Genomic DNA, 12,220 nt, shown 5'->3' with positions numbered 1-12,220 from the left:
GATCAAACCTGGGCCCTCGGCAGTGAGAGTACAGAGTCCTAACCACTGGACTGCCAAGGAATTCCCTAAGGATTTTTCTGCTTTTTAAAAAGCACTTTAAATAAAAAACAAGTTTTAAAATTCTTCTGAAATTAAATTTCTTTATTGTGCTGTTTTTTGGGGTGGTGGACTGCAGTGCATCACTTTTAATTCATTTATATTTGCATAACAATTTAGTATAAAACCTGGGGATATCTGGGAATTCCTTGGCAGTCCAGTGGTTAGGACTCCGCTTTCAGTGCAAAGGGCTTGGGTGCAATCCTGGTCAGGGAACTAAGATCCCGCAAGCCGTGTGGCCAAAAAAGGAAAAAAAAAAAAACCTCCCGGGGATATTTAATATGTATATATTCTTATGTTTAAGCATTGACACATATATAATGCCACCAGCAAATTAGTCTTAAATAAGAACACAGCCTTTCGTTTCCCATAGAAAATATTCTTCTTTTCCTTTGATATTTATATCAATTAATTTCCAGTTGAGTTTCCTTAGTGATCTTGGAAGGACTCCTCCATCAATTCTCCTGTACGTCACACAGTACTTATTCTTTATTTATTAAATTTGTAGCCATGAAGCAAACCATGCCCATCCCACAGGGATTTTCTGACATAAACCAATTCACACTTGACAGTCTTAGAAAATCAGCTAATATGTTGAAGGCTGAATATATAAAGTTTTTCCCTAGCAACGTTATTCTGTTCTTTTAAAAATATATACATATATTTTTCTTTTGACTTCTGGATAGCGTTTAATTGATGGTTGCTTGTTTGCTCGGTGTATTTACCAAAAGGCATGGCTGCTCTGTCATCAACTAGATTTAAAGGAGATTTTTCTAAAGATTTTGTATAAAAATTAAAGAATGTATAAGTATTTGGAGTAAATGTTCTACAGAAAGCCAGTACTGCACTGCAAATTTCTCTTTAAAATATTTTTATATTTGAACGCGCAATTTATAGCTGCTTGTCTTTCATTTGGCTCCTTTCCAAAGCTAAAGGCCAAGGAAAGAAAAGAAAATCATGGCAAGAAAGTTGCAGAATATTCCTACCGCTGCTTCTCGTGACTGTACATACAATGAGGAGGCAATGTGTGGATGGGTTCTTCGTAAAAACAGAGTTTGGCAAAAATATTCAGAAAACTATGAGGGATGAATAAACATCTCAGAAGAACTGGGAACAGAAAAGAAAATGCAAAGTGAAGGCAAGTCTCTACTCAGAGTCGAAACAGCGTTCCTCGTTTTAGATTTATACAGACACACGTTTATGGCCTTCTCAGCATTTTTAAGCCTGAGGACAACAGAGACTTTTAAAGCCCCATTATATTTTAACGCAATTTGTACAGTATTAGGGTTATTTTAATGGAATTCCTGACTGTAGATGTTATTCATTCCTATTGTATGTATTCATTCCTATTCTTTTAAATTGATATTTATTAGTTGTATCAATATTTTTACTGCTTTTTGTTTTGTTTTTCTTTCCTTGAATATCTTCCTATTTCTTATATGTATATACATATATAGTCAACACGCATGTCATATGTCAGCAACTTTATGTCAAACTGAATAACCTTAAAAAAAAAAGGAAAGAAAAATCTCCAAATCTACCCTCGCCAAAGTTACTTTTGATCATCCACATCTACTCTGGTTCTTACTCATACACGTACTATACATTCAATTTTATATCACATTTTTTACTTAGGACCACATATACATTTTCTGATATTGTTACATAATTTTTTGTTAAGATTATATAGGCACAAAATTTTTCTTAGGGCTTTTTTTTTTCTTTTTACTAATAGGCATTTCTGCCTTTTTAATTATTTGGTATTATAAATAATATTTCAAAAGTCATCTTTATACCATGTATTTCCTCCAAACAAATGTTCAGAAATGAAAACACTGGAGGCCATGGAGTTAAAGCTCTTTGACACATAATGGTTGTCAAAGGATGCTGCTAAATTTCAACCGTTGGCATTGCATGAACACAGAGGTTTCGCTGAAAGTTTTTTTTTTAATGTTTTAGATTTTAAAGATACTTCTCCTATATATCCTTTCAGTTGACATTCACAATGTTCACAGCACAGCCCTTCTGTGATGACGGTAGTCAATTATTACTCTAATTCTATTGATAAGCAAACAAAGTCTCAGAGTTGAGTTACTTTTCCATGGTGACAAATACAGAACAGGAATAAAACCCAGACCTGCCTCAAAATACAGGGACACTTCCACGCTTCTTCAGTTTATTTTCCTTCCTACCTTTTAAACCAGAATCTTCAACCTGAAAATTCTCCACTTTCCTTAATTTTTCTTCAACACTTTACTTTCCTGTGTAAAAGACTTTCAGTCTCTACTCCAAACCAGGACTCAAAGCTCAATGACTTTATATACAGAAACTGTAGAAACAGATCATCAAGAAAACTCAAGATACTTAGAAGGCACATATATTTATTTTTCAGAATGATATTAGGGGAAGATTAGCTCTGGTAGGGAAAATGTTTTGCAGTTAGATATAATTATTCAGTTAGAAATATCATGAATCTAATTTTATAATGCATTTCTTATTTGATTTTAAAAATGAACTTAGCATCTTCTATAGACAGAAATGCTAAGCGTAGTGGAAAGAGGGTAAGCAAGTTAGCCATTATAATTACTAGCTATACTCATGCTGCACAACAAAATGTTCAAAATGCAAGTAAATGTAACATCATAAAGTGAAAACAAAATGATTAAATTTTTGCAGATGTTCAAAATAAAATTTTGAGTGAGATATTTACATTTCTTCAAATGTTAGGAAAACAGCGACAAGAAGAGAACAGTAAGCTGTCATCAGAGAAATGTAAATCAAAACCACAATTAGGTATCACCTCACACCTGTCAGAATGGCTATCATCAAAAAAACCACAAATAACAAATGTTGGCAAGGATGTGAAGCAAAGGGAACTGTTGTACACTGCTGGTGGGAATGTAAATTGGTGCAGTCACTGTGGAAAACAGTATGGAGGTTCCTCAAAAAACTAAAAATAAAACTGTCATAAGTTCCAGCAATTCCACTCCTCGGTATATATTTGAAGAAAATAAAAACTCTAATCTGAAAAGATACTTGCACCCCAATGTTCATGGCAGCATTATTCACAGTAGCCAAGATATGGAAGCAACCTAAGTGTCCATCAACAGATGAATGGATAAAGAAGATGTGGTACCTATATACAATGGAATATTACTCAGCCATAAAAAAGAATGAAAAGTTTTCCACTTGCAACAACATGGATGGACTTAGAGGGTATTATGCTTAGTGAAATAAGTCAGACAGAGAAAGACAAATACTGTATGATATCACTTAAACATGGAATCTAAAAGAATAAAACAAACTAGTGAATTAAAAAAAAAAAGAATGAAAGAAACCTACCCAACACCACCAGAAGTCTCTGCAGCTGAGTATTGGGTTAGAATTTCCTCTCCAAGACTGGCTACTGACTGGAGGAGGCTCTTCTGCTCTGCTAATTCCTGTTCCAATTCCTGCTCAAGGAAAAGGACAAATAAAAACATCTCTGTTACTTTATGATTATTGTCTACAATCACAGCTCTATGTCTAGAAAATTCTCAGAGAACTTTGGTAGTAAGTTTTTAAGTTTGCACATTACACAAAAGGTGTGGTTTAGGTAACTGTTCAGACATGTCTCCAAGTCTTCTGTAACTTTCTTTGGCTTTGATAAAAGATACTCTCTGAATAATCTTGGGGGAAAAAAAAAAAAATCAATGAGAAAAGAAACTTGCTGGGCAATGGTGCCCCCAAGTGGTACAAAATGCACTTTCACTTTTCAAAAGTCGATACTGCCTTGTTCTAACTGAAAGAGACCCTTGAGAGCAACAGCTCTCTTCGATTTCCCACTCACTTGATAAATTGGATCATCAATGGCCTCAGTTTTACTTTTTCATTATTTATAATAAATGTCTCTACTCTTTGATAAAATATTTTAATATGCCCTCTCCATAAAGTGAAGATATCAATGAGCAATCCTTCTCGGTCATCAAAGCTCGTTTGTTTCACCTGGCAGTAACTTGCAATCCTATTTTGTGATGGTATCTACTTGAGCGCTGAAAGCAAATATCATTTCTTTTAAAAACATGTAACTCAGACATTTACCAATTCTCAGAGGCCTTTCTGAGGTTTTTATTATTTATAATAGAGGCAAGACTAGAAATAGAGGGCAGATTATAATTGAGTTACACTGTTTTAAAAGTAAGCACAAGCTCTTCTTTGAGAACCGACTTTAAAATGACTAGTCATTCCAGTGGTCACAAGTAAGTACATGGAAAGGAAACAGCCAGGTCCTGCTTCTGTCCAAAGAGAAGATAAAGGGGCATTCTATCTTTAGTACAGAAGGAACCTGTCCTTCTAAAACATTTCTCTCAAGGTGTTCGTCTGGTCTGTCTGCAGGTGAGAAGGTCAGGAAGTGCATTACTTTTTGCTGCTGGAGGCTGCTCTGTCGCTGTTGGGTCCACGCGGTCCGAGCTTGAGCCAGCCATTCCTGAACGCCGGGGCTCTGAGTGGCAGCCAGGTCAGCATCGCTCTCCTCCTTCTCCTGGGCTGTCCCCTGCTTTAAACGAGGCAGAAATCAAGAGTCATATTACCCACTGGAAGACCTTAACCAAAACAGAGTGACAGCTCCTTTTTAGCGTGGTCTGAATAATGATACCAAAGTGGCTCCATGTGGACATGAGACCACATTAAAAAAAACGGTAACACAAAACCCCCCGAATTTATGGCATTTGCAGGAGGGAGATGATTATACTCAGAAACACCTGAGGGGAAAAAACTGTCCTCTAGAGGCTAGGATTTTTAGCTGACTGATGTGGTCACCACATACCATTCTGGAATTTTTTCCATGAGAATATAACTCTAGATCTTATTTCCTTTACTGTCACCACCAGGACTAGACTCCGCTGCCATCTGTTGCCACTCTGGCTTTGACAAAGTATGGCTAAAGGAGAAAGCCAATGTAATTACTTATTACCCGGGCAGGAGTTCATTCTTCCTGCTAGACTGTCCTGACGGAATTTAACAGGCCCTAAAATACGGTGTATCGGAATGGAACTAGTTCTGAATGAGTGCCTTTCTACTCCCATATATTTATACGTCACAGGATAAATTACACCATTTTGGTATGACTCATGTACTAAATACGGATCAGTACCCACTGTGTGTCAGGCACTGTTTTGGGCATTGGGTGGTATTCAGCCCAGAAGCCAGACAAGGGCCCTGCTGGGGAGACAGACAATAAACAAACAAGATACACTGGGATGGTGATAAGAGCTACAAAGAATGTGAAACTAGATAATGGGATGGAAAGTGAAGGGCAAGGGTTTCTTAGGCTGGGGAGGAAGGCGTCTGCAGAGCTGACAATGTGTGTGGAGTGCTGGCAAAGATTGGGGGAGGGGCCTCCAGGCCTAGGGAACCGCTGGAGCAAAGGCCGTAGGGGAAAGAAGCTTAGCATCTCAGAGAGCAGAGACAGGGCAAGCATGGCTGGAGCAAGGGGAGGGGCCGGGGGCAGGCGCAAAGAAAGGGAACATTCTTTAGGGTGCTTCCATAGAGGAGTCGTCCTGCGGAGATGCTGCTCCCCCAGCCTCTGGCTCCTCTCTGCCGACTCTGACCACGGAATGGGGTACAGCCACCCCAGCTCAGCCTGCCTGACTGCCCACAAAGACCCTTCTCTTCCTCTTATTTTCAGAACTGTACGCTAACTCTTACAGAGAAATAGATGGGGGCTGTTCCCCCTCTGTCTTACCCAATAGAATCTCATAATTAAACTGTAAAATGTTCCAGATCGTCAACCTGGCAACATCTGTATCCGTGCTTGAAGTGCAGTGAAGCAAACAGTGAAACCTATAGGTACTATTTATATTTCATCCTGATTCTGAGCCACCTTAGCTCACAGGTACTTGCTTTCCTTTAAGATGACCCAGCTCCCCAGTAAAAGAAGGTGGTTTAGGTAGAACAACTGGCGTGCCACTGGCCTAAAACATGTTATTTGCATTTCGCAGGACCTTCAGGTGACTAGTGACACCCAGGTCAGTACGTTCCCCGCCCTCCCAGGAGTGCCTCTTCCAGAGAAGCAGTGATCTTCCTGAAGGTGGGAGGTTTGGGGTGGTCCGGCATTCCCCCAGGACTGAAGGCCACACATTGTTGCACAAAGCAGTCTCCCCCATCTGAGAACGCTCCATCTACCCAGATCCTGGCTTTTCCAGGCAAGGAGGAAACAGCAGGTCCAAACGGACCTGTAGAGAATGACCCCAAAGAAGTCAGTGTAACAGGTTGAAAGCTGTCCCTAGTCAAAGCCCCAGTGACAAAACAGTGGCCATGGTCCTGACCTGCGAACTCTCTTTTGTGGGCTCCAGCCACTTCCTCTCTGCTTTGCCCTTCGGTAAAGGTTTGTTTTCAGAGCCCAGCCTGAAGACTCCCGTGGCAACTCCTCAGGGCCCCAGCTCACCCTTCTCTGCAGGTAACTATAGTCTGACTGAGAGCTCTGATTTCAAATTCCTCACACTGGGGAAAAATGCCAATTGTACTTGGAAAAACAGCAGTTGAAATCTTAGGTCTTAAGGACAACTTAACCACTTTTACACGCACGGACACATTTCAGATTCTAAGACAAAATCTAAGAAGGGGACTCATATTTGATTAATTGAATCCACAGCTTGAGAAAAAAGGAAATTATGCAGCATCAAAAACAGATGCTAGTATGCATTTTCTCTGTGGTGAGGTTTGGTTTTTCAGTTAGCCAGTTTTTCTCTGGCTGATTTCATCATTTTGAAACATCAGTCTTGGACCACAGGAAGCAAAAAATGATTAAGAATCGGTTCAAATTCCTTTTCCTTTCCCCTTGGGATACGAAGGCATTGACAGAAGGAATAAAATAATGGTAATTACAGTATCTGAGGTCTGATAACAGTTTTCTGACCTATCTAGGGAATAGGAAATAAGGTGGATTACATAGCCCCACCCAGGTGGGACCCAGAGGGATCCCGCCTCGGTGGGGCTATGTGAGCTGTTTATTGTGGAAATACTAGAAGAGTAACCATTTTTGCCAGGAACATTCCTTGGAACATTAGCGAGGATTGGAGAATGCTTAACATTAAATAAAACACTTGTTTATAAAGCATTTCATTATTTATATAGGGTGAACTCTGTTCCTTAGATGAATGATAATGTGTGAAAATGATTTAAACTTATTACAAAGAAAGACATCATGTAACTCGAGAGATGTTATTATATGCCTGCGTCATAGAGAGAAGGAAACCATTTTGGGGTGGGGTGGGGAGAACTAACTGGATTATTCACTGATGTGCCTAGAAGTCCAATTAGTTAAAAAGAATGGCCATAAGACATGTGACCATTTTACAGATAACTAGCACTGAGGAATTATGTGCGTATGGTCACACATGATTTAGGAAGGTATTCCAGCTCTCCTGAATTATGCAAACCCAACTTCACTGACGTCCACACTCAATGGAAGGTTTTTTTTCCCCCAGTTAACATTAGTTAATTTTAGATCAACTCCGTACACCGGGGTAAATAGTCCTTTTCCTGGCAATAATAATGTAAACTGGACTCTATTCTTGCAGTTGGAAAAATAATCTCAACAGCTCCGATTGTATTTAGAAAATCAATATTTTATATCCTGGGAACTCATGAGACGAAAAGATGATGGTATTTATAGATACTTTAAAACAAACAACGACCAATTTCAGTGCAAACAGTGCCACATTTTTCTGTATTTACACTTCACACAGCAGTATCCCCAGGGAAGCTTACACTTGCGGGCAGAGTCAGAACTTCAGTCAATGTGAAGAATCCCTGCGGCCAGGATCTGCTGGGTGTGGGCACCAGCCCTACCAGTCTCAGACCAGGCCTCGGAGCATGTCAGGAGTTTTTCCTCCCAAAGAATGCAGTCTGCAAACAGTTGCTGTTATTATTATACTGAGACTGGAGCACTTCCTGTAAGCGCTACTTGCATGAAAATCCTCAGGATTTTTTTAAAAAGTTGAACACTACTATGATCCCTATTTTACAGATCAGAAAACATCAGTGAGACAAATTTTGGGAAGTTCAAGAATCTTGCCCCAGAGTCACCTACTCAGTAACTGGTGGCGCCAGGCGGGGGAGACGTCAGAGCAGCAGTTCTAAAGCGACGGCTCGAGAACCACGCCTGGCTTCTGGATAGGTTTGTTTGGCACACAAATTATTTTAAAATTTTAGAATAAAATGTCAACGTTTTAAAACTGGAAAATTTTAGATATAAATATGCTTTCTCTGGAAGATCTAGCAATGCTGCCTGTAAATTCTGGAGCTGAGTAACAACTGCTTCTTTGACAGGCGACCAGCTTGCCAAGGTCCTGACTGGGTCAGCTTCACTCATTTATATTCCCTTCCCAGGCCCTGAGGCCTTGCAACTGTGCCAGCACCCTTCCTCTCTTTAACCTCTAGATGTGCCTGTGTATTAGGCTGGCCCTTCCCTTCCTACCTGCCTCTAGGCATAGGGCACAACTGGAGACTGATAAATGATAACTATCGCAGACATGAAACCTTGAAGTCCTTCCCTTTGTTTTGGTTTCTTGAAGTTCATTCACACACCAACAATGGGGGAAAAATGAGGGGAAAAAAAAAGCATTACGCGTGAGATTGACAATAACTTTTATAAAACTAAGTGAACTGTGGTATACTCTCCCAGCTAGAAAATCCTTCTAGTTTTGTTCAACTTTAATACTTTTAACATTTTACTTTTTGCTTTAATTCATAAAGTCAGACTGTGTATGCATTTTAAAGTATGTGAATTTAACGTGAAAAGTTGCATTTTGTCTTTATTGGCATTTATTTATCTAATAGTGAGTTCAAGTATTTTTTCATACGTTCATTGGCCATTTGTATTTCTTTTCCTTTGAATCACCTCTTCGTATTTTTTGTCTATATTTCTATTAGGTGACCTTTTCTTATTTTTTTATTGATTTACAATAAGATTTCTGGAAATTAAGGGAATTAATTCCTGGTCATGTGAATTGCATAGTTTCTTCCGTATTTGTCCATGTCATTTAATTTGGTTAATATTTTCTTGATCATACAGAACTTTCTCACTTCTATGTAGTAATTTTAAAGAAACTAAAATTCTGGGTTTGGGGAACACTGGCAAAGGTCCTTCCGATCCCAAGATTTTTTTTTTAAATACCCATACATCCAGAACGTTTTAGATTTAGTTTTTACATTAAATCTTTGATCCACCTGTGATGCACTTTTTTCTGTAAAGAGTGGGATAGGGGATCTAGTTTATCATATTTCAAGTGGCTTGCCTATTACTTTATTTATTCATTATAATTTAATTTATTTATTTTTGGCTGTGTTGGGTCTTCGTTGCTGCATGCGGGCTTTCTCTAGTTGTGGCGAGCAGGGGCTACTCTTCGTTGCGGTGTGCGGGCTTCTCATTGCAGTGGCTTCTCTTGTTGCGGAGCACCAGCTCTAGGTACACGGGCTTCATTAGTTGCAGTGCATGGTCTTAATTGCTCTGCGGCATGTGGGATCTTCCCAGGCCAGGGCTTGAACCCGTGTCCTCTGCATTAGCAGGTGGTTTCTTAAACACTGCGCCACCAGGGAAGTCCCCTATTACTTTATTATTATTTACACAGTGAATCGTATTTTAAACAGTGACTTGAAATGCCACCTTAAACATTTATCTAATGCCCTTGTATACTGGGATCTCTTTTGGGAATATTTATTCTAATTTTTTGTTCATCCATTTATTGTGCCAATACTAATTATTGTAATATTGTATTTTAATATATAAGAATATTTAACCCCTCGTAACTCTTTACTGTCAGAATTTTACAGTTTTTTTCAGGTTTATTTTATTCCAGGTAAACCTGGTATCATTTTGTCACATTTCAAATATATACAGTTAGTATTTTAGTTGTGAATAACTTAAATTTATGTTTTAGTAGAGGAAAATTTGACATGTTTAAGATACTGTATTCCTATCTAAAAATAAAGTTTCTCTCTATTTTTTCAGGTATTTTTGGTATCACTCGGGTTTTAAAATGTCGAGATTTCAAATACTTTATATTTTGTTCATGTTATAAATGGAAAATTATTGTATATTATTTCGCTAACTTTTTATTTATACAGGAAAGTTATGGGTTCTCTATTTCATCTTTTTAATAAGCCAGTCTTCTTACTGAATTCTTCCATTGCTTCTAATAGTTTTCTGTTGACTAGGCTTGATGTTCCAGATCATATAATCATATGATTAGCAAAGAACTGAAAATACGTAGTTTAGTCCAAAAAAATTTATTACACTGAGAAAGCAGAAGCAATCGCAGTGAATGTTCATTAAGCTCCCACTATAATATTTGTGCCATATCCCCTGCCAGCATCTGTACTCAAATACAGATGTTTCCCTCCCTCCTGATACTGGTTCCAAGACCACTCCCTCCCCTTTGATCCCATCTTCTCCCTTCTAACAAGAAGACTGTTGCGGCAATCTCACTTCTTTCTCATCCATTTTTCCTCTACTGAGTTGTTTCCATCTCCCTGTAAACATGTCATTATTCTCTGATCTTAAAATGGAACAAATTTCTCCTAACTTACTTCTTATAGTTTATTCCATTCCTCTGTTCCTCTTTATAGTGAAACTCCTGAGTTTCCTGCACGCTTCCTCTCCAACTCCCTTCTCCATTCTCACTTCCATTTCAGAGGGTTTTCTGCCTCCACTATTTCACTGAAAAGCTGTGGTTGGGGTCACAGAAGACCTGCATGTTGCTAAATCCAGTGGTCAGTTCTCAGTCCTCATTTTAACTCACTTACCCTCAAGTGTCTTCCAGGAACCCAAATCTCACTTTTCTTCCCACCTCACTGGTGTTTCCTTTTTACTCTTTTTGGTGGGCTCCTCCACATTTTCCAAACTTTTCACACTGGAGCATCCCAGCACTTGGTGCTCTTTATCTCTCCTCACACCCTTGGTGAACTCATGGAGTCTCAAGCCTTTGAGGACCATCTAGAGGCTGATGATTCGGTCTAGGTCTGTCTCTTGAATTCCAACCACTGCTTAACGTTGAGTACGTTAAGCATCTCAAACCTAACCTATCCCTAAGGAAACCATTGACCTAACTAGCCCTCCTTCCCCCAGTTCTGTTCCTCAGAGTTTTCACTTTCCCAATTATCCACAATCTAATAAGTCCTCATCACTTCTAACCTCCTAACTGGTCTCTCAGCTTCCACCCTGATCCCCTACAGCAGTTATAATTTGATCTTGTCACTCCTTTGTCCCCCAACACTCCAATGGCTTCTCAATTCCCCCAGCATAAAAAGCCAAAGCCCATACGATGCCTACAAGGTCCTCTGCACCCTGGGCCCCTGTTACCTGTCTGACCTCTCTCGCCTTGCTCACTCCACTCCAGCCGTTGGGCTTACTGAACAGACCAGGTAGGAGCCCACCTGGGAGTCTTTGCCCTTGCCTCCCCCTGAGCCTGGAACTCTATCCTTCCATGTCCACATGGCTCACTCCTTCAAGCGTAACCTGAGGAAGGCTTCCTTGGCCACCCTGTTTAGAACTGCAAATCTGCCCAGCCTTGCCTTTTCTACCCGCCTTATGGGTATTTCACCTATAGCTCTTATCATCTTCTAACTTAGCATATAATAATGCACCTTAATTTTATATTACTATCTGTCTCTCCCAAACATAATCCCTTGAAGATGGAATATATAGATATACGGATACAGATAGATGCTGCCCATGCTCTTTCACTCTATCACATAGAATAGTGGCTGGCACATAGTAGTTTCTCAATAAACTTTTGCTTAATTTTTTTTTTTTTTTAACTTTGGCTGGACTGCACAGCTCACGAGATCTTAGTTTCCTGACCAGGGGTTGAACCCAGGCACTCAGCAATGAAAGCACAGAGTCCTAACTACTGGACCACCAGAGAATACCCACACAGTTGCTTAATTTTTGTGTAAGATAATAATAATTCTAATTTGTATAGATTAAAAAAGAACAAAATCAAAATATTAGACAATAATAGTATGCAAGGTGCATGGGAAGAAATCTGAGTGAATGTGTTCTAAGTTTCTTGTATAGAGCTGGAAGCAGATTAAGATATTAACTTAGAATTTATTAGGTATGCATGATTAAAAAGTAGAGGAA

At 39.2% G+C, this 12,220-nt stretch overlaps 1 protein-coding gene across 2 annotated transcripts in view; it reads right to left on the bottom strand.

Moving 5' to 3' along the window:
- Positions 1-12,220, bottom strand: part of SYNE1 (spectrin repeat containing nuclear envelope protein 1) — a 456,348-nt gene that overhangs the window by 137,107 nt on the left and 307,021 nt on the right. The window contains exons 98-99 of one of the 2 annotated variants that reach the window (XM_067701747.1): positions 4,496-4,627; positions 3,439-3,548 (exon numbers count right to left, since the gene is read on the bottom strand). In XM_067701747.1, the coding sequence (XP_067557848.1) occupies positions 3,439-3,548; positions 4,496-4,627 (242 nt within the window). Of the gene's footprint in view, positions 1-3,438; positions 3,549-4,495; positions 4,631-12,220 lie in introns of both variants that reach the window. The other variant, XM_067701745.1, reaches the window with a different exon arrangement.

The sequence above is a fragment of the Pseudorca crassidens genome, chromosome 13 (assembly GCF_039906515.1).
Source record: "Pseudorca crassidens isolate mPseCra1 chromosome 13, mPseCra1.hap1, whole genome shotgun sequence".
Lineage (NCBI taxonomy): Eukaryota > Metazoa > Chordata > Mammalia > Artiodactyla > Delphinidae > Pseudorca > Pseudorca crassidens.
The sequence above is the reverse complement of the archived record's forward strand: the minus strand, read 5'-3'. Positions and strand labels throughout refer to the sequence as shown.